This window comes from Vigna unguiculata, chromosome 7, assembly GCF_037176805.1.
Source record: "Vigna unguiculata cultivar grain cowpea cultivar isolate G323 ecotype 2 chromosome 7, ASM3717680v1, whole genome shotgun sequence".
Taxonomy (NCBI): domain Eukaryota; kingdom Viridiplantae; phylum Streptophyta; class Magnoliopsida; order Fabales; family Fabaceae; genus Vigna; species Vigna unguiculata.
The window spans coordinates 7,874,492-7,896,571 of record NC_140798.1 but is presented as its reverse complement, the minus strand read 5'-3'; the positions used below and the strand labels follow the sequence as shown (position 1 = coordinate 7,896,571).

General features: G+C 35.8%; 2 protein-coding genes across 2 annotated transcripts; one reads left to right on the top strand and one right to left on the bottom strand.

The window, feature by feature from the left end:
- Positions 1 to 4,895: 4,895 nt before the first annotated feature.
- On the top strand, positions 4,896 to 7,514 carry LOC114191684 (leucine-rich repeat receptor-like protein kinase PXC1). The gene is made up of 2 exons (XM_028081029.2): positions 4,896 to 6,418; positions 6,618 to 7,514. The coding sequence occupies exons 1-2, from the start codon at positions 5,050 to 5,052 to the stop codon at positions 7,295 to 7,297; spliced, it is 2,049 nt and encodes a 682-aa protein (XP_027936830.2). The 5' UTR covers positions 4,896 to 5,049; the 3' UTR covers positions 7,298 to 7,514.
- Positions 7,515 to 8,132: 618 nt separating this feature from the next.
- Positions 8,133 to 12,441, bottom strand: LOC114191776 (aspartate/glutamate/uridylate kinase family protein). The gene is made up of 7 exons (XM_028081162.2): positions 11,632 to 12,441; positions 10,705 to 10,846; positions 10,508 to 10,561; positions 10,334 to 10,425; positions 9,205 to 9,440; positions 8,885 to 9,055; positions 8,133 to 8,597 (listed from the first exon to the last, which is right to left on the bottom strand). Exons 1-7 carry the CDS (start codon positions 12,282 to 12,284, stop codon positions 8,500 to 8,502), a joined length of 1,446 nt encoding a protein of 481 aa, XP_027936963.1. The 5' UTR covers positions 12,285 to 12,441; the 3' UTR covers positions 8,133 to 8,499.
- Positions 12,442 to 22,080: the final 9,639 nt, after the last annotated feature.

The window sequence follows — 22,080 nt, the reverse complement described above, 5'->3', positions numbered from 1 at the left end:
GAGTAGCATTAGCCCAGCCATTGGCCCATGCTCACCTAGCGAGTGGCACTCGCCCAATGAGTTTGCAAATCTGCATAATTCTGCAGATCAATGTTCTACATAATTCTGCAAATCAACTCATTCGCCCAGCGAGTAAGCAAATCTGAACAATTCTACAAAATCTGATTTAAGCAAAATTATACTTATTCAACCAATCCATACAACTCCAAAACCTCTACAAAGACTATTCAAGTATTGAACATTAATTCTATCACACCAATTGCATCCAATTGCACCTATAGCATATAGTTATTCTCAAACAACAGATAAAACCTAAGTATTTATCATTTTCAAACATAAATGATATAATAGCAAGATATTAGCTTCCCTTACATGGTATTTTGCTTAAACAACTCTATAAATGTCAAACGTCAAACGTCTCTAACTCCACAGGATGTTATATCTATACATAGAAACATCACAAGAACGATCAAGACATACCATTATGATCACTAATCAGCAAAGACTCATACTGATAAATAAAATGACACATGCAAGCATTAGAGGACTTACATGCAACAAAAAGCAAAAAAGACCAAAAAATAGAGGGAAAACTTAACTTACACAAATGGAGAAACTGGTTGGTCCAAATTGAAGAGCTCACCGAGAGGATCAATCTTACGATCTCAGTTCTTCAATTAGACGACTAGAAAAACAGAACTCTTAGAGAGAAGTCAGAGAGCTATAGAAAAGTGGTTTCTAGAGAGATTGTGTGTTTTAAAATAATGAAAATCGTTTATAACAATTCTATTTATACTAAAACCTTTTAATATTAAAATAATCGAGTCTCACTATTTTAAACTAGGGATGGCAACAGGGCGGGACGGGTTTCGCTATCACATACCCATCCCCGTAGAAAAAAATTCATCCCTATCTCCAATATAGGTTGGATGGTGATAAAAAAATATTCATGACAATTACATTAAATCTTTATATTGCAGTAAATAAAATTTATTTATACAATTATACTGAAAAAGAAAATTAAAGTATGATTAATAATGAGTTAGAAAATAAAAAATAATTAGATAAAATATATCAAAATAGTATTCTACATGATGAAAATAAACAACAAATGAAAATATTAAAAAATTAACAAATGTGTGTCTTATAAACAATTTGAGAGACTATTGAAAGAAATCGTACAAAGAAAAGCAAATGTATAATTAAGAGTGTGATAAGATAAAAAAAATACCTTAGAGATGTAAGCAAACATTTCAAATATCAACATATAAACTATATGGTTGAGAAAGAATGAAAATTGTTTTAGCGAAATAAAAGAATTCTTTAAATGAAATAAAAATGAATAATAATAAGTAAAGATTTTTTTTTTATTACCTAGTAAATGAAAGGTTTAGACTATTAAACACTTAAATTGAGAGTATTAAACATTTTCATGTGAAAGAAAAATATACAATAAATAAAAATATTAAAAAATAATAGAAATATTCAAATGTAAGACATAAAAAAATTTTAATTGACATACATCATTTTGACATAATTACATAAAGGTTATGATAAGATGAAAAATATATTGAAGATGCGAATGAGTTTCATGACAAACCAAATAATTAGAAGAAATAAAAAATAGAATATATATATATATATATATATATATATATTTTTTATTTCTTCTAATTATTTGGTTTGTCATGAAACTCATTCGCATCTCCAATATATTTTTCAATTGTGAATATTTTAATAATTTAAACGAGGACGGATATTATGGCGAGAATATGTATATCCCCATATTCATCCACATACCTAATTGAAAAAATCGAGAATTCTCTCTCAAAACAGAGACAGGTTCGGACAATACCCACATGGACAGATTTATTTGTCATCTCTATTTTAAACCACTATCACTCCTAAAATACCATTTTCTAAGATTTTACATTAAATTTTAGTTTAATTAACTTAAATTGATAAGTTTGTCTGTCATTTTCGTATATAACGTATTCTGTGGATTTGTAATTAGTTATCTTTCGTGTGCCTTTAATTATCAGATATTAACCGTAATGAGAGCAGAAGAAACAGTACAATCCCTAAATTTTTAAGAGATTATGTATTCACTGTTTTTCTTCAAAGACCAGATTATAGGCGTCGGTGATTATTTTCAAGATGTTGATGTTTATTCGAAAATAACATATATTCAACCTTCGTTTGGAAACACAATATAGCACTATAGAATATTATAAATATTCTTTTGAGGCCATTCAAATATTAGTTTGACTTAGCGTGATTTAAACAGCCCCGTTGTTTGAATTAAATAGCCATGAAAATATTGCTATTATCTATTTAAAATTAAGTCATGTTCAGTGTTTGTACCAACATGCATTAAAATATTAAAATGAATCACTTCAATTTCAGGTTGGTGCTAGAAAAAGCTTTGCTTCCTCTTGACATAAAGTGCTTAACTTTTTTTCTTCCACAACCAAGAAAAGAGGAGCATCAAGGAAATCAAATAATGAACCACACTCTTTTCATCAAACCCTCAAAAGTTTGCAAATTAAAATTAATCATTTTTCATTCGGGGGTTAGATATATGAGCACAAAAAGTTACATATAGACTAAATTCACACACTCCATGCCTTAGTGTTCCACAGCTCAACATCACACAGAAAATTGTGGACCATTGGATTTCAAAATGTTTTAAAAAAAATTATATTTAATTAAAGATGTCTACAAGAACCATAACCACTAAAACTTTGCATGCACACCATTTTAATTTCTTACCCAAAATTGTTGCTCTTGTCAGAAATATATATATATATATTAAAAAATTCATATTTCATGTAAATTTTGTTTTTAAATTTTTTTTGTAAAAATTTATAAATTTTGTTATGAAAAAAATATTGTAGGAAATTGCTCCCAATTTATTTATAAAATAATTTGTATAAAACACTTTTCACAACGAATTTTGTAAAAAATATTTATAAATTTTATAATTTTGTAGGAAATAATTACCTACGAAAGAATTACCTGCCAATTAAGATTCTTAGAAAAAATAGCAAAAAAAGTCTTTTCTGACAAATTTTTTTAATAAATTTGCACAAAAATCCCATATAATATGAGAATTTTTAGTTGTGATATATATATATATATATATATATATATATATATATATATATTAATCAATGAAAAAAAAAATACTAACATATTGATATCAGCAAATTTCTACATAATATATAATAAAAAAATTAATACTTAAATTATATCATGTGGAATAACATGTCACTGGTCAGAGTAGTACTGAAATTGAACTCTAAAAATGTATTGGATACCAACATTGTGGAAAGAAAAAAAGTGGTTCAGAGAAGAGACTCATTTAAGTTAATCAGTCAAATTTTGGAGATATAGATTAGTTATTAACAAAGAGTCATGGAACTTGGTATCAATAATACCAATAACATACAAGTTTAAAAAAATTATATCATGTGTGGATATAAAGGTAATCTTTAAGATTGATTTTACATGAATATATTAATCAATGAAAAAAAAAAGAGTTGGAGAAGGGGATATTTTAGTCAACCTACTTTACAGTACCTAATAACCAAAAAATTGACATTTAGGAGAGTAGCTAGGCACCAAGAGTTAGTATATTCAAACTTAATAGATTAATAGAATATTGTCAAAAGCATCATTGCAAGTAAATGTATACTGGTTTTACATTACATAGTTCATACTCTATACCTATTTAACATCAATACAATGATATTTTTATTTTAAAATATAAAATAAATTAAGATGAATCAAGTAGAAAATTAAAATATTAATATTTTATTAAGTGCTAGAAAGTATAAAGGTTTATAATTTTCATATATGTACATACTATCTTAAGAAATATTAATGGTATTAGCTCCATCATGTTTACTTAAAGTAGCATCAAAATTGAGAAGTGTAACTAATGGCTATGTTATAGTGATATGATTTTATTTATAATAAGTTATTAATATATCAAAATCAATAAAAATAGTTTATTGCATTGATGATGGATTATGAAAAAAAAAATCCTTTCTTGGTCGGCCATAAAAAGAAAAAAAAAAAACTCTAGTTTTCATTATTTGTCCTTCAAAATTGGAGTTTTCAAAATTCAAACGTCCTCCAAGATCAAATTGAGATATATACATAATGGCTATAGTTGCTCACACCTAGCATATTATATATAAATTAATCTTGCGCATGCTATTGCCTCATTCATATGTATACTTCATTTAAAAGTCAAAGTGGAAATATAGGGTTTGAGGAGCGAAGACACGTAATGCTGTCGGATACAACATAGAAGTAGCATAAATCATTTTCAAATGCCACACAAATAAATAATAAAAGTTTTCAAATGGTTATTTAAATGGTATTTTTTTTTTCAAATTAACCCTTAAACTTTACTTTGAAAACTAAATTTTAATTCCTTGAATGAATAGCACTTGAGTTACTTGAATAATGTTGCTACATTAAAGAGAGAAAGAAATTGGTAGTTTGGGCTCCAAGCTCATCTAGACCAAAATAATAGAGCAAAAGTACATCATTTTTGTACTCCTAAAGGTAATAATAAAGTAGCAGTGAGTCATTAATAAAAATAAGAAACAAAAATTCTCATTCATATATAGCATGAATGATTATTTGTTGTTGTGTTAACATATGTAGAACTCCACCTCCACTTTGATTGTATGGTACTATAAAGATGCAACAGGGACCATGATTTCAGATCTCAAGAATCAAGAACCACAACAAAACATACACATTACTCTCTTTTCCCTTTTGCAGAACAGACCAAGAAAAAGAAAAAGAAGAGAAAAGAAAAGTCTCATCTTTTTCTTTAGAGAAATCGACAACAGCAATCATTCACATAACCATTCCCTACCTTTAATCATCATATATATTCCCTCTGTCCTAATCATACCATTGCCACATCAAAATGCTTCAAATTTTGTCCCATCAAAATCTTTATTCTAATTTTAAAACACTAACGTTGTTTCAATTTGTTTCCACTTCCCGCGTCCAAGGATTCATCCCATGATGATGAAGCATCACCATGTCTTCTTCCTGCTCTTTTTATTTTTCTTACCGTTTTTCACCTTCAGTCTCCACCACAATGATACTCATGCACTCACCCTCTTCCGCCGCCAAAGCGACCTTCACGGCTACCTTCTTTCCAACTGGACCGCCGGAGACGCCTGCGCCGCCGCCTGGCGCGGCGTCCTCTGCTCCCCGAACGGCCGCGTCACCGCCCTCTCCCTGCCTTCCCTCAACCTCCGCGGCACCCTCGACCCTCTCACTCCCCTCACCCACCTACGCCTCCTTGACCTCCACGACAATCGCTTGAACGGCACCGTTTCGTCGCTCCTCTCCAACTGCACCAACATCCAACTGCTCTACCTCGCCGGCAACGACTTCTCCGGCGAGATCCAGCCGGAGATATCCTCCCTCAAATCCCTTATCCGCCTCGACCTCTCCGACAACAACATTCGCGGCAAGGTTGACTTCCTCTCCAACTTAACACAACTAATCACACTGAGACTCCAGAACAACCTTCTCTCCGGTGAAATCCCTGACCTATCTGCCTCCATGCAAAACCTCACAGAAGTCAACATGACAAACAATGCCTTCTACGGTCGTTTACCAAACCCCATGCTGAAGAAATTCGGTGTCACGGCCTTCTCGGGTAACGAGGGTTTATGTGGTGCAACGCCGTTACCTGTGTGTTCCTTCACCACGAACCCTCCTAACGATAATGAGAATAACAATGAAAACGAACCGTCCCAGACAGTTCCTTCAAACCCCAGTTCCTTCCCGGAAACCAGCATAATAGCTCGACCGGGGAAGGAGCGTCATAAGGGTTTAAGCCCCGGTGCCATTGTGGCAATTGTTGTGGGGAATTGTGTGGCGTTGCTTGTGATGACATCATTTCTCGTGGCGCATTGTTGCGCGAGGGGGAGAGGGTCTAGTTTGGTGGGGAGTGGGGAGAGTTATGGGAAGAGGAAGAGTGGGAGCAGTTACAATGGGAGTGAGAAGAAGGTGTATGGAAGTGGTGGTGGTGAGAGTGATGGGACTACTGGGACTGATAGGAGTAGGCTTGTGTTTTTTGATCGGAGGAGTGAGTTCGAGTTGGAGGATCTGCTGCGAGCCTCGGCGGAGATGCTTGGGAAGGGTAGTTTGGGAACGGTTTATAGGGCGGTGCTTGATGATGGGTGCACCGTGGCGGTGAAGAGGCTGAAGGATGCCAACCCTTGCCCCAGGCATGAGTTTGAGCAGTACATGGATGTGATTGGGAAGCTTAAGCACCCCAATGTTGTGAGACTCAAAGCCTATTACTATGCCAAGGAGGAAAAGCTTCTTGTCTATGACTATCTCTCTAATGGAAGCTTGAATGCTCTTCTTCATGGTCAGTCACTCTTCTTGCAAAATCACTTTCTTCCTTTATCTTTATTCTTTGCATTTATCACGGAAAGTGATTGAGCTAAACAAACTTCAGATACCTCTGCGTTGCAGCAAAAGAAACTTATACGAGTGTAATTTAGGTGAAAATGAAATTTGACAGTTTAAGGTGATTTAAATTTTGTTTTTGTGGATACCGATGATAGGGAACCGTGGTCCGGGGAGGATTCCATTGGATTGGACTACAAGAATAAGCCTGGTGTTGGGAGCAGCAAGAGGTCTTGCGAAGATCCACGCAGAGTACAGTGCAGCCAAAGTGCCTCACGGGAACGTGAAATCTTCGAACGTGCTTCTGGACAAGAACGGCGTGGCCTGCATCTCGGACTTCGGGCTATCACTCCTGTTGAACCCGGTTCACGCCATTGCACGATTGGGAGGGTACAGGGCCCCCGAACAGGAACAGCACAAGAGGTTGTCTCAGCAGGCTGACGTGTACAGCTTCGGGGTGTTGCTGTTGGAAGTTCTCACAGGAAGAGCTCCTTCGTCGCAGTACCCTTCACCGGCTCGTCCCAGAATGGAGGAAGAGGAACAGGCGGTGGTGGACCTTCCGAAATGGGTTCGCTCCGTCGTGAAGGAAGAGTGGACCGCAGAGGTGTTTGACCAGGAGCTTTTGCGCTACAAGAACATCGAGGAAGAGCTTGTGTCCATGCTGCATGTGGGGTTGGCCTGTGTGGTGGCGCAGCCGGAGAAGAGGCCAACTATGGAAGAAGTTGTGAAGATGGTTGAGGAGATCAGGGTGGAGCAATCGCCTCTTGGGGAGGACTATGATGAATCGCGCAATTCGCTTTCACCTTCCATTCCCACCACTGAAGATGGTCTAGCTTAGGAGTGATGTTCAAATCTTATTGTACGGTATATACAAGATTGATTAATGTCATATGCTACTTACTTTCACTGCAGTGATTAGCTCCTCTTTCTGGTTGCACTGTCTCAGTGCACATTACCTTTTGCTGTTTTATAAGTGTTCTTTGTAAAATTTGTGAGTTCTGTGGAATTCCATTGTTGAACGTGACACAAATCTGAATTATCGATGCTCTTAATAACTATTGTCTTGTTGAATTGTATAATGTTGTACGTCTGGAGTTTGCATCAGTGGATATTGGTACAGTTCAATAGCATTTTTTGAAAGCAACGTGAATCCGCAACTATTAATCTTGTAACACTTGAATGGTATTGTCATGAATTAAATCTCATGCGACCCTGAAATCATGGAATCGTGTTAAGGAAACCAATGAGAATAAAATTGCGCCAAATGCCACGCATGCGACACACTGTTTCGAAGGAAGCTCGTGATGAATGAACCGCGTGCCAGAAATAAAGATTGCAGCTTACAAATAATGAATGAGTACATCTTAAAAATTAAAAATATTAAACATGCGAATTCAAACCTCAAGATTCCACGTTTCATGGTGAAATCATATATAGTATTCAAGCAACGAAAGCCTTGAACTATTTCTTGAAAATCTCATTTTAATTATAAAATGAAATAGCTCTATCTAAATAAAGCTATTGGGCATGCTAAGGAAGCGTGTGAATTCAAATTTTGCAGTCTACATCCTTCTTTCAAGAGCTTATCCCCAAGGGATAGGTGCTCCGTGAACCAAAATAAAAGTTGTTTATATCTCTTCTCTTTATTTTTCATCTTTTGACACAAGGGGAAATTATTAGTACTGTTGCAATAATAAATAAAGTTGAATTACTCTGCATCTGTTTACATCGGCTATAAAGGGGGACTACTGCTAATTCATTACTACTATTCTACAATTCACCTAGGAATAATATACAAAAACATTCTCTCTTTTTTTTCTTTTTTTTTTTTACAGAAGCTTATTAAAATTACAACCACCACCTAAAATTAGTGAAAGGGAATTTGTGATTACAGTTCCAAAGTACGATTTCTACAATCTTGCCACAGAATCTGTCTGGATTTGATATTTTCTTCTTAAAAAATCTTAGCCATGGCAAAGATCCCACTCAACTTGATGGCGCCAGTGTGGCTAACAATAATTGAATAAGCTGAATTAACTGTTAGCTTACTGCTCCAGTTTGATCAATTAGTGTGCCAACTTGTTCTCCACATAAAGCTTTAGAGATGTTCCCAGGCTCCAGTAGATTAAAAACCACGACTGTATAAGAAAATGGCCAAAGAAAATTGTCAAATAAAATCTGTTAATAAAATGACCACTTTATAGAAAACTTCAATGCATATTCATAAACCTGAACATAAAAGCAAATATATTAACTATAGGAGGAAAACCACGAAAGGAACAACAGTTTTTCTTGAAGAGACAGTATCTAGTAGAGATTAAGTATGCAACAGGTACAATTTTGGAACCCATTGTCTGTGCAAGAACCAAAGGCACTAAAACCTGAAACATGTTCATAAAGAGATCAAATGCAACAACTTACTAACCAGGAATGGCATTTTCCTTGCAGAAACTCAGCGCTGACGCATCCATAGAAGTGATTCCTCTTGACCCCAGCTCTCTGAAGGATATGTGCTCAAAAGTGAAATTGTTATCTCGTGAGTTGCAGTCATACACACCGTCTACATTGGTACCCTTGAGGACTGCTTCAGCATTAACTGCAAGGTTGAAGGAGATATATGCTGATGATAGCAAAACCAAAAACCCAAAACAAATGTGCATGCGTTGTCCCTCTGCATAAACTACAGATAACGCAGAAAAATAGGTAATTAGACATTTAATTTAAAAACAAAGGAGAACAGCATACTCTCAGAAGCACGAAGAGCTGCAGCTATGTCAGTTGAGAAAAGTGGATTGCCAGCACCAAAACTGATGCCACCAAATATAATAACTCTTCCTTTCTCAAGATGTCTTATAGCCCGCTGCCTATTGTATAGTTCAGCAAACTCCTGCATGGCAATTGAAGTTTGTACACGAGTCTGAACACCCATCTTCTCTAGAGTCGATTGGAGCAATATTGAATTCATCACTGTTGCCATCATGCTGGCAAATTGAAGTTCAAGAAAACCGTACTTATTCAGGTCAGTATTTTTAAGAAAAGTATAAACAACAGTAAATCACTTCTAAAGCTAATGTATTAACCAGAACAATTAAAAATATCTCATGGCAGCGTATGTACCTAAGCAACAAAGTGATGGCCACTACCCAGGTGCAAGGCATCAATAAGATACTTGCCAGAGCGTAATGGAATGTCTCAAAGTTAAAGCATCAAAAGACATGTTTTTCAATAAAAAGAAACAGAGAAATCAAAGATAAGAATAACATAAGTTGGAAGCTTAAACTGTTACAACAGAAATAATCGTTAAGCATATTTCAATATAAATTCATTCATCGCAGATCAAAACTTCATATTTGAATATGGGACTAAATGTGAAAGGTCAGAAGTGCAACTCTAAGGGGGAAATGGGTTTATACAGTCGGCAGAGGCACATACAGTTAAGAATGATAAGTATCATCACAGAAGAAACTGAATAAAAAATTTCTCATGGTGAGTCTAACCTAGCCCCATTCAGATCTTCAAATATCAGATCTCCAATTTAGATTTCTATAATGACAAAAATATTTGTCCTCTAACATTTGTAGCCTTATGACCTGGGTAAGGTATGTGCCCTACATTGACAACCAATACCCGATACTAGTAAGTCAAAGTTCAGTTCACAGATGTGGCCTTCTCCTCCAGCTCTACCCCTAAGGTACTTTCTATACCACTTCACAAACATATTTTCTTTGGTTGGGATTGTCTATTTTTTATCAGGATATGGATGGTTGCACAGATACCTAAATCTATTTTCAATTTATTTTCTTTGGTATTGAACTCTAGTAAAATTACAGTGGTGCAAATAGAACTTGCATTAAAATTTGGTGATTAACCTTACCCAACTTGGTATGCAGTACATCTTTCTAAACCTGTTGCATTTACCCATGCATCTCCAGAGAAGAAATTACATCCTCCAACAACAATCGCAACCTGAAATATCAGAAGCTGCTTCAGCTAAACTGAAAGGGTAGCAGAACGATAGACTTCAGAGAACAATGAAGAGAACTGATACCTCAACACCAAGGCGGGAAGCTATGGCAACTTCTCTTGAAACTAACATAGCCACCTGATAATTAATTTAAATTTGAACAAACAAATGTATAAGTATTGTCACAAGATCTAGATATGAATTAGTACACAGTAAAGAACTTAGGTCATGAGTCAAATAATATTATAAAACTTCCCACATAGAGTAACCAAACCACAAACCTTAGGGTCCATGTTGCAGGTATCAGATCCAGTGAGAGCTGCTCCACTAATTTTGAAGACTACCCTCCGCCATCTAAGGTTTGTCAGTGCTTTTGACCTAATGCTATTCGCTTGACCTGTGCTGGGTGTTGCCACTCCATATCTAACACAAAGCAGGGGAAAGCTCAACACTCACTAGTCATTATCACAAAAAAAATGAAAAGAAAAGGGAAAAACAATTCATTTTGAATGAGATTCAACAGAAAAAATCCCATCATAGTAACACCACCGCATTATAAATTGGAAATGTCATCCCCGTATGATTTCTGATTCAGAAGTGTGTGAGTGAAGATAGCATTAGCTTATTTGCAACAACACTGAAGATAACTTCAAACAAAACTTGAGTTACCAACGGACACTACATCGAGACAATAACACAATACAGTAACTAAAGTAACGCCATGACCATTTTAAGTTTCCATGTGATTTCTAAACTAAAAGCGTATCAGTAACACTTGTTAAAATGCAGCAATACCTCCAAAGTTCTGATTCAATTCAAACAACACACCCATATTTATTACAAGAACCAATTCTAAAGTCTAGTCCACGAAAAAAATGAAAAAAAAAAACTACTTGATGTAAAAGCAAGCATTCTACATTCTACTAACTATAACATCTGCATAGTTGTACCGCAAAGTAATATCATAAAGCTATACAATATTCCAGTCTTCAAGCATCTCGGTTAAACTAAGTATTTATGATGCAGCCAACAAACAGATTCGGGCACTAGAGTACCAAACCAAATCAGAAAACAAACAAAAAAAAAAGAAACAAATCCTATGGTGAATATAATAAGGCAATAACTATCAACATGAACTACTAATACTCGTTAGCAAAAGCAGTGACACAACTATTAAATATTTCTGCGCTGCATGCTGAATAGAATACCTCTTCGATTGTCTGGGCGAAGTTCCGGCAGAAACAACCGCTTTATCCTCATCTGAGAATTTGGCTGGAAGAGAATTCCCGACGATCTGCTCCAATTGTTTGAACCAAGGCCAGTGACTGGTAGAAATGCAGCCACTGCTCATTCTTTGTCGCTCCAATTTGTACCTCTTTTTTAGGTTATCTACCTTGTTCTTACACTGTTCCACGCTTTTCGATTGGTTCTCGCACCGTTCGCTCACCACAAACGCAACCTCCTCCCAATCCCTTCCTCTCAGGTTTCCCCGATTCAGCTGTGTGAACTTCTCCGTGTACGCCTCGAGGAGGCACACGATGGCCGTGTCGCTCCACTCCTCCCTGTCCTTCCGGTACTCCGCGCTACCTGCACTCGACTGCGGAGCCTTAGATCTCTTGTTGAATCCGTACGACGTGGCTCCCTCGCCGATCTCCTCCCGGTCCTTGCGCTTCTCGCTACCACCGTCGTCGTCGAAGGGGTTTCCATAGTCGTCGGCGTCGTCAGCAACGGATTTGGGTGGGACAGGAGCGACGGCGACGGCGGAGGGGGAGAAGTGGTGGTGCGGGGCGTAAGGTTGGTGGAGGTGGTGGTTATCGTCACGGAGTAGAGAGAAGTCGTCGTCGTCGTCGCAAGAGGCCATAACGGTGAGGGAGGACGTTACGGCGTCGTCGGGGACGTTAGGGAAAGAGAATGGAGCGTTGAGAGAAGGTGTGTGTGGGAGGGTTTGACGGAGCGTGCCTTCCGTGAGTGGGTCTGGTATCTGCCGTCACGCGGGTGACGGTCCCGTTAAGTGCCAAGAGCGAGTGCATTACACGCACTTTTACTAGTCCTGGAGTGGGGGGAATTTGGATCAACTGGTGACAGGCCATGTTTATCCAACCCAAATCTTTGTTTGGGCCAAATTCTTAAGTTTGGTACGAAAGTTAAATATATTTCTAAATAAATAAACATTTTTAATTCATTTAATAATTATTGTTCTCAGTTTTACTTCTTCTATTAAAATATATATAATCTTCATAAATTCTAAAAAATGTTTATAATCCTTATAAATTATAAAATACTCTTTTCTAAGGTTAAAATCATTACAAAAATAAGATTAACAAGTTAATAATGTTATTTTATCACGCTTTTATTAACGAATATGTATTTTGGTTGTGTTTTTACAGTTTATCAATTAGTATTTAGTTTATCGGTTTTATTAATGAATATTATATTTCAAAATCTAAAATTTAATAAGTGTTTTAAAAAGTTAAAAAGAAAAGTGTTATTTACTTCAACTCTTTAACAAGGTGAAAATATTAAATGTAAAAAAGTAAAAGCGGCAATTATAGTACATGAGGACATTAAAAACATTAAGAACTCCGTATTAGACAACCAATCAAGACTATAAAATTGTACGATAAACTGTAAGATGGTATTGGTTTTGTAAAGTGATGATGTATATATAATATGCTTATTTCTCTATTTGAGTAAACATTCAGTGTTTATGAGTAGAGAAGTTAAAATTAAAATGAGATAGATATGTGAGTTAATTTGGCTCACTACAGGATTTGAATTGGGTCAGGTTTTGAAAGTTTAATTTTTTTTGTTGATTACGGATCAAAACGAGTTCATCTCGCTTAATCTATGGGTTATATGTGTTGTATAAATTCAATTGTTTTGTTATGTTTGTTACTTTGTATAATTGTTTACAATGGTCAGCTTAATTTAGTTAATTGTCCCTGAGTTGTTTACATTAACACTCTTGTATAAAACACCTTTATGTCAATAATGAGAAATTGTTCTATTTCTCAATTCCTACTTTCTCTCTTTCTCTGTGTAATCTTTCCAGACTAACAGTGGTATCGAGAACGACAGGTTCTTAGGAGGACCGTGTGTTGTGGTTAGTATTAGAAAGAAACCACCAAGGAGAAGCTTGTTGCGTGTGAAGCTACTTCCATGGTTGTTGGAGGATTGGTTCCTGGAAATCTACCAAGTTTGATGGAAAGAATAATGATGATTGGTGCGTAAAAATGGAAACGGATTTGGGCTTCCAAGAAGTGGATGAAATTGTAAAGAAAGGGTTTCAAGAACCTTCCAAGGACGCAACAGATGAGGTGAAAAATGCTTACAAGGAGAAAAGACGATTGGATTGTAAAGCCAAAGTGCATCTGCATTAGTGTGTCAGCGACCATTTTCCAGAAAATATCCAAGGCCGCTACATTGAAGGAGACATGGGACATTTTGACGAATGTGTATGGGAATTATGAAAAGATCAAGAAGGTCAAGCTACAATCCTTGCAGAGACAGTATGACATGAACTAGATCATTTCCAAATGTAATGGATGCTAAAGATGTTAAAATTGTCATATTAATTTATTAGGCTGTTAATCTAATCAATTAGGCTAAGTCTAGAGAGTGATCATTAATTTTGTTTTCATATTAATTGATTAGACCATTAATCTAATCAATTATGTTAAGTTCTGGAAGTGATCACTGATTCTGCAAACACATTAACTGATTAGGTTGTTAATCTAATCAATTAAATTAAGTCTAGAAATAAACATTAACACTACAATCAGGTTAATTGATTAGATAGATAACCTAATATATTAATTTTGTCAAAAAACTATTTAGCATACAAATTAAACCTCTACATCAATTCTCAATTAACGTTTTTTTTATATCAACGATTAGAGAAAGATAAACTAGAGGGTTATTGGAGAGTTCATCATTGTTCTTCACCGTTTTTCAAGTTTCCATCGAGACTAAAAGAAGACTGAATTGGTTCTAAGGTTTTCCTTGCTTGGCCTGAGATCGTGATGTAAAATTCTGCATAATGTCCAGGTGGATTCGTTTCATATCTTTTTGGTATTGTTTTTCTGTATTTTTGTCACTATGTTAGTGACAAGATTAGGTATTTGCATGTAGCATTACCTTGGTTGAATTTCTTGAAGGGTTTTTCAATGTTTTGTATATCTATAGTGTATGTGTTATATAGGTGGATATTGTACTCCTAACTCTTGATGTTTTAGTGGATTTTCTATCTAGGGTTGCTAAAGACTTAATATATATTCATTAGAATCAAACCAGTATAAAATTTGGTGTGTCTTATGCTTTTCTTTCATCATCTTTTACTATCTTGTTAATTGAAAAGGTTAAAAACTATGCATTCTTGTATACACCATGTCAATTGATTAAATATCTTTTAAAAATTGTTTTAAAGTGAAAGAACAAACAACATTTTTAGAGAAACCAATTCACCCATATTGGTTGTAAAATATTGGCATAACTATTCTAGCAAAAATGAGAACAAACCATCCTTACATTATATAACTTTCACACATGTGATTAGATAAGAACCTAATTTATAAAAACTATGGGTGAGCAAAATGTCCCAAATCGACCTCGAATAAATCGATAAATTTTTTTGATGACGGTCAAGTTTCTATGGAGGCGAGTATAAATGGATAAACAAAAGCGGGTTAAATAGATATTAACGATCAGGTATGGATATGAAAAATAAAAATAGAAAAACCCGACTCGACCCATAACATTAAACTATCTTATTTTGTAAGATTGAAAACACTCCTTTTCTAACCCTAGTATTACCACCATCGTTGCCCTCTTTCGTTCACTTCATAACAAACCACTCTCTCCTCTTTATTTCACATACAACAAAACCCCTAGTTCGTTGGTTGTTGTTGTACATTTCATGGTTGATTGAAGGTGCCTTTGTCTTCGCAAGCTAGTTCAGTGCCTTTGCTTCTATCTTAACCGATGAATCTTCTCTTCCCTTGACATCCTTAGACCATTCGTTTGTCCTTACTCTCCCATCTTAATTTTGTTAGTCTTTTGTAAGAAAAAGAAAAAAAAAAAGTAGAAATTTCACTTTACTTTTTCTTTGACCTATTTTTATTCTTTTAACCAAATATCTTGTTTGAATTAGAGTGGGGAGGAAAGGGGAAAGAAAGGAGAAAATTAAATAAATGAAAGGTAATGTTGTTTTGATTAAGATAGAACAAGTGAAAATTAATAAAAAAGTTATGATATATTTAATTGATGTTTAAAGGAGAAAAATTAAATTAAATTGAATTATATTATCAACAACCAAAATGTTCCTGCTTATATTTTAAGAAGATGAAATATAAACTTAAATTAAAGATATTAATTATAAAGTAATTAATTTTTTTAATGAAGATAATTTAAAAATAAATTAAATACGTATAAAAAATATTGTAAAATGAATAGTTATGAAGTAATTAAATCTTTAAATAAAAATAATTTTAATTCACATAGTTTATTTTCTACATAACACATATAGTTTACTTACTTAAATTATTCACATCATTTTATCCTAATATTGCATAACGACTAAAATATAAATGATTGGATAAATAATATAAATAATTAAAAGGCTTAATAAAATTTTATTTTATGCTTATATACTTTTTAAATTATACAATAATATAAAATTATATTAATTATTTTTTCTTTATTTGACAGAGGGAATTTCATTTAATGCTTAAAAAATAAATATCAAACATAGTTCTTGCGTAGTAATTGTAGATTTGTATTATAAACTTAATAATAATAATAATAGTATTTTATTTTCTAAAATTATATAAAATTTATCCAAAAATCTAAACTTTTAAATTAAAAATTATAATTCTTTCGTGCTGAAAATAAAAATTAAATAAAGTATTAACTTCAATAAAAAAAAACAATACTATTTAACAGGGAGAACAATGGGAGATTTTTTTTACCATGTAGCACACTTTTTCCAAAATATTCCCCGGATAGCATACTGTGCATAATATTTACATTCATAGCACAGTTTTATTTTACGTTGAAAATTCGGTTTCCGGGCAACCGAATTCTAAATTCAATTTTGCAATTTTTTTTCTTATACCAGTCTGAATTCGGTCCCAGGGACCCGAATTTTGTACTGGTTTTTTTTTTTTTAAAATGATGGAAACATAAAGTTTTTTTAAAATAAATATAATTAATTTTTATTTTTTTTATCAATAAAATAGAAATAATTAAATAAATTATTTTAAATAATAGAATTATAAATGTGTTATTAGTTATTAGAAAAAAAATAATTTTATTTGTTTTTGAATTTGTTGATTTTAAAATTGATATAATTATTTTTTTTAAAATAGATAAGAGTAAAAAAAAAATTAAAAAAATCGAATTAGTAATGTTTTATTAGTTATTTGAGGTGTTATTTGAAAAAATAGTAAAATAAAGAATAATTTATTGTGTTTATGAATTTGTAAATTAGAAAAATGAATTTGTATTGTATAGTAAGTGATTTTATGTGTAATTTCAAAATATAAAATTCAATTTAATTTTAAATTTTGTTTCATAATTTGTGAAGTATGAATTTTGTTTTTTAATATGTGTTAACAAAAATTGGAATTATAAGCTTCTTTTAATTTTGGATAATTGTTAAAAATTTTATATTTTAAAGATTGTAAATTTGTCTAAATTAATTTAGAAATGAAGGAAATAATTAAAATAATTTAAAACGATTTTATTATTGTATATGAAATTAATTTTTTATATGTTTTTGGTTTATGTAAAATAAGTAAGAATAAAAGATAATAAGAAAAAATGTGTCATTGAATTGAATGAAGTTTATATTTATTGAAAACAAATCAAAGTACAACATAAACTAAGTGGTTTGATGCAGATCATGAAAGTACAGGGTTATTAGGACAATGATTTCTTGTGTGTCCTTCAGTTCTACAATAGGAACACTTTCTTGATTGTCTTCCTTCCCTAATGTCCATCTCAGTCCTAATTCTACTTGATTTAGGACGACCCTTCTCAGTCCTTTTTGTGGCAGGATGAGGCCAAACCTGTGGCCCTTGGTATGGTGGTCAATATTCTTCATGTCTTAACTCGCCAAATAAATTGCCATATACTTTGACGATGACATCCAACCTGTAATATGGACTTATGTACATGCTGAAGTCGTGATGTGCATGCTTGCAAGCTGCAATAACATGTGAACATGGTAGATGTAGTTTTTGAAACTTTCCACAATCGCACCACCTTTCATCTAACCTGACTACAAATTTTCCTACCGGACAAACCTCTCTAGGATTGACCATCTCCTCCACTCTAAATCTTGTGGTATTTCTATCAAATTCAAGGACGTGGTGCGTGTTGGACTTGGAGTCTGCATCTTGTAGGAAGTTTGTCGCATATTCAGAATACACATGACCAGCACTAAGCATTGCAGTTATTTGTCTACCTCTTTTGGTAAAGTATGTGTTGCACCTGGTGTACGTGGCGCATACTATGGATGAAATTGGCAAATTTCTTGTCTTCTTCAAGACAGAATTTATTGCTTTAGCCAAATTTGTTGTTACGTGACCCCACCTTCTTCCTTGATCATATGCAAGACACCATTGTTCCCTTGGGCCACTTCAACACACAATGGAGTACATGTCATGGTATACTTCAAACTCATTTTTATATTTGTCAGTTCCACAAATGTTAAATGATCCTAGAATGCATCGTCAATCAACATCGACAGATGTCCCTCCACCACCACAAACTACGCATGACTTAAACACTCCTCCTCCACCACAAGGTATGGAGGGAACAAGGAATTCAGTTTCACCAAACTCAGAACTAGGCATACCAAGTATGTTTGCAACTTATGATGAAACTCCACCTTCTGCACAACCGTGGTTGCATACATATTCCCAAAGTCCAAATTTCTTTGAAGGTCTGCATCAGCCACAACAAGACTCAGTTTACTACGTCCACAATCCTTACACACAAGCATCATCATCTGCTGCAAATGATGATCATGAACCTGATGAGGAACATGAACGACAATCTTCACTGGTTGAAGAACCTAGACCTGAAGTGCATAGGAGGAACCCCACCAGAAACAGGCGTCGACCTCGGTGTGGAACTAGACACCACTACGGTGATTAAAAGGACAAATATGTACTTTAATATTGTATTACATATGTATTAGGTCGTCTTTATGTGTTTGTAAGAGTTTGCCATGTTTAACACAAATTTGCATATTAGTAATGCAAGAACTTAATCATTCCAAATGCTTCATTGCTAAATAGTGAACAACAACTTCTTTAGATAAAGTGAACAAGTTCAACCATCTTAAAGTACAATGTTAAAACATATAAAAGAAAACTAAATATGAACAAAGTTGTCACACTTCTCAAGGCATGAAAGTGCCACTATTGAAGTTCATGTGCAAAACATTGCACTTGGGTTACCATTTACTAAGTCACGGGTTGACACATAGGGAATGAATTCATATGTTGTTAATTAAATTACAAAAATTTTATTCCTTAACTCACCAACATATACTCCCCACTGGTAATGACGAGAGTGAAGATTGAAATAAGTTTTGTACATCCTTTCACACATGTTCAAAATGTATACCACAAGTTAGCACTTATGTAGCAATGGGTAACCAAAAATACTACACACTGGTAGTGAAGAAGAAATATATACACCTTTATTTTCCTTTTCCAAACAACAAATAGGGGCAAACTAGACTCACTTGAAGGAATATGAGTATGAAGATTTAACTTTATCATATGAACTCAAGGCATGAAAGTGCCACTATTGAAGTTATTGAAGAAAGAAAAAATTCATGTGCAAAACATTGCACCTGGGTTACCATTTATTAAGTCACGGGTTGGCACATAGGGAATGAATTCATATGTTGTTAATTAAATTACAAAAATTTTATTCCTTGACTCACCAACATATACTCCCCACTGATAATGAAGAGAGTGAAGATTGAAATAAGTTTTGTACATCCTTTCACACATGTTCAAAATGTATACCATAGGTTAGCACTTATGTAGCCATGGGTAGCCAAAAATATTGCACAGTGGTTTCACACATCCTTTCACACTTTCTGCTTTTTCCCTTCCAATTTGCATTTCCACCTTTTGTTTTTTCTCTTTTTGCTTGCTTCCAAAGAAAACCAACGTGAAAATTGAAAAAAATTAAAAAAAAATAGAAAGTGACAATAAAACATCAAGTTGTGAGTGAAGTTCTCAATAAATGGATGTTAATATATCATTTTCCTTAAACTTAATACCTACTATAAATTCTAACAATAAATTTTACATTATTTATTTTTGTGTAAAAATAAATATTTTATCAATAAAATTCTTATAAACAAATCAAAATATAAATATATAAATAAAAAATAATTCGTACTTCAAACAAATTTTTTAATTTAAAATATTTAATAAACATTAAAAAATAAATAATACAACACCACATTAAACATGTTCTTAAGGGACCGAGGTCTGTAGTCCACAAATCAGCCAAGGGTCTTGTACGTCTTCTCGGGGTTGGTCTTCTCTTGTCCAAAGGGGGGGGGGGGGGGGCATGAGGACGGTGCAGGAGACCTGCAAAAGACACTTCGATGCCTAAGTCAGCACTGGTGATGTCAGGGTTTCAGAGAATAATTAATGCGTAATGAATGCATGGAATAGTGTGCTATTTATACCTTTTTACCTGTGGGTCCTACCTGGGATGGGCTTTCTAGCCCAATATTCCTTTTCTAGCCATTCTTGGATCCAGTATAAAAGGGGAGAAGTTACCAAGGGGTCCTTCAGGTGTTGGCGGTCTCCGGTACTCGGCCATGAGATGCGTCGAGGGTGGCTTTCTTTGGAAAGGTACCTTTCGCATGGTAACCGGCCATCGGGTTTTGGTTTGCTGGCCGTGTGGTTTAATAGGGGGTGTGGAGTTAGGTGGGGGCCGTGTTCTCCATACGGAGGGGTTCTTGCGTGGTAGGCGGCCATTGTGCTCTCTGATGGCCGCTTGGTTCTGTGCGAAGGCGTCTCTGCGTGGTAGGCGGCCATTGTGCTCTCTGATGGTCGCCTACTTGGGTATGGTTGGGACATCAGCCTGGCTGGTATGCTCACATGATACACGGCCAGGGACCACAAATGAAATTTGCCACGGCCAGGATGCAGCAAGAGTTCGCGAAATACAAGAAGAGAAATGCAGAAGAGATGGAAGCACTAAGGGAAGAAAACTCCCGCCTTAGGCGGAGAATTGAGACAGACAAAGTGGCTGGGGAGCCAAACCTCCCCCATTCGAGGATGGAGGCCCCTCCTCAGTCGAGAAATGACCCCCCTCCCTATTCAAAACTCGACGTCCATCCTACTGAGGACGAGAGCGAATACAGGCCCACCGCTCCAACCTTGGGCGGCAACTACAGCTCCTTCGCCTCCAGAAGAAATCGCCGCCATCCCTTCGTGGACGGGATAACGGAGACACCTTTACCCCATAAATGGAAGGCACCAACAGTTACATACGACGGAACCACGGACCCAGACGAATTTGTGTCCATTTATACCAACCAAGTAAGCTTGTACTCCACTAATGACGCAGTGCTATGCAAATCATTCTCAGTAGCCCTCAGGGGGTCAGCTCTGGAGTGGTTCATGAGCCTCCCCCCTACACTATCGACTCCTTCACCACGCTCACCTCTACCTTCACCACCCAGTTTGACACAAGCAGACGGCACGATCTAACCACAATCGCCCTCCTGAACCTCAGGCAAGAAGAAGGAGAACCCCTACGAGTTTTCATTGATAGGTTCGGGGCCATCGCCATGAAGATTAAGGACCTCACCCCTAACCTCATCTTGATGTACATGATGACCTCTCTCAGGCCGGGACCTTTCGCCGACAAGCTGGCAATGCGCCCCCCCTGAGTATGCAGGAACTTCGCAAGAGAGCGACCATGTTTATAAGGGTTGAAGACATGAGACGTTACCAGAACAACGCCCAACCCGCCCCAGCGCAGACAGAGACCAAAAGGACCAACAAAGAGCCCATTCCACGGGACCATAGTCGTTCCTCAAAACGCAGACCAGCAAAATTCTCGAACTATGCCCCCCTCAACGCACCCCGGTCCCGCATACTCGATGAAGTCCTACAAGCGGAGCTCCTCCCCCCACCCAGGAAGTATCAAAACCCGCCCAACGCAGATTTGAGCAAGTATTGTCACTACCACCGCAACAATGGCCACACCACCGACGAATGCGACACTCTGCGAGACAAGATAGAAGAACTCATCCGAGCCGGACATCTAAGGCACTATATAAGAGAAGTTGGAGCAGGTCCACCCAGACCCTGCTACGACAGGAACGATAACAGGCGGACCGAGCGACGCAATGACCAAAGAGTCGAACGCAGAGAGCCCAAGAGAGAGCCAGCCAGAGCACAGAACGCGGAACAAAGGGAACCACCGCAGCCGCAACCGCAACGAGCAGATGACAGACCCCCCCTACGAGGAACGATCAATACAATATCAGGGGAATTCGCAGGAGGAGGGAGGTCCACCTCATCGAGGAAGAGGCACCTGAGAGCCGTCCAACAAATACACGTAGTATCCAGCCGAACGCAAAGAAGAATGCCGCCCATCACTTTCTC

Excerpts from the sequence above, each read along its gene's own strand:
- LOC114191776 (XM_028081162.2), bottom strand. The coding sequence starts at position 12,284 with ATGGCCTCTTGCGACGACGACGACGACTTCTCTCTACTCCGTGACGAT. Across the intron at positions 10,426-10,507 it reads CTTCCCGCCTTGGTGTTGAG|GTTGCGATTGTTGTTGGAGG; the intron begins GTATCAGTTCTC and ends CTGATATTTCAG. Across the intron at positions 9,056-9,204 it reads AGCTCTTCGTGCTTCTGAGA|TTAATGCTGAAGCAGTCCTC; the intron begins GTATGCTGTTCT and ends TCAACCTTGCAG.
- LOC114191684 (XM_028081029.2), top strand. The coding sequence starts at position 5,050 with ATGATGATGAAGCATCACCATGTCTTCTTCCTGCTCTTTTTATTTTTC. Across the intron at positions 6,419-6,617 it reads CTTGAATGCTCTTCTTCATG|GGAACCGTGGTCCGGGGAGG; the intron begins GTCAGTCACTCT and ends TACCGATGATAG.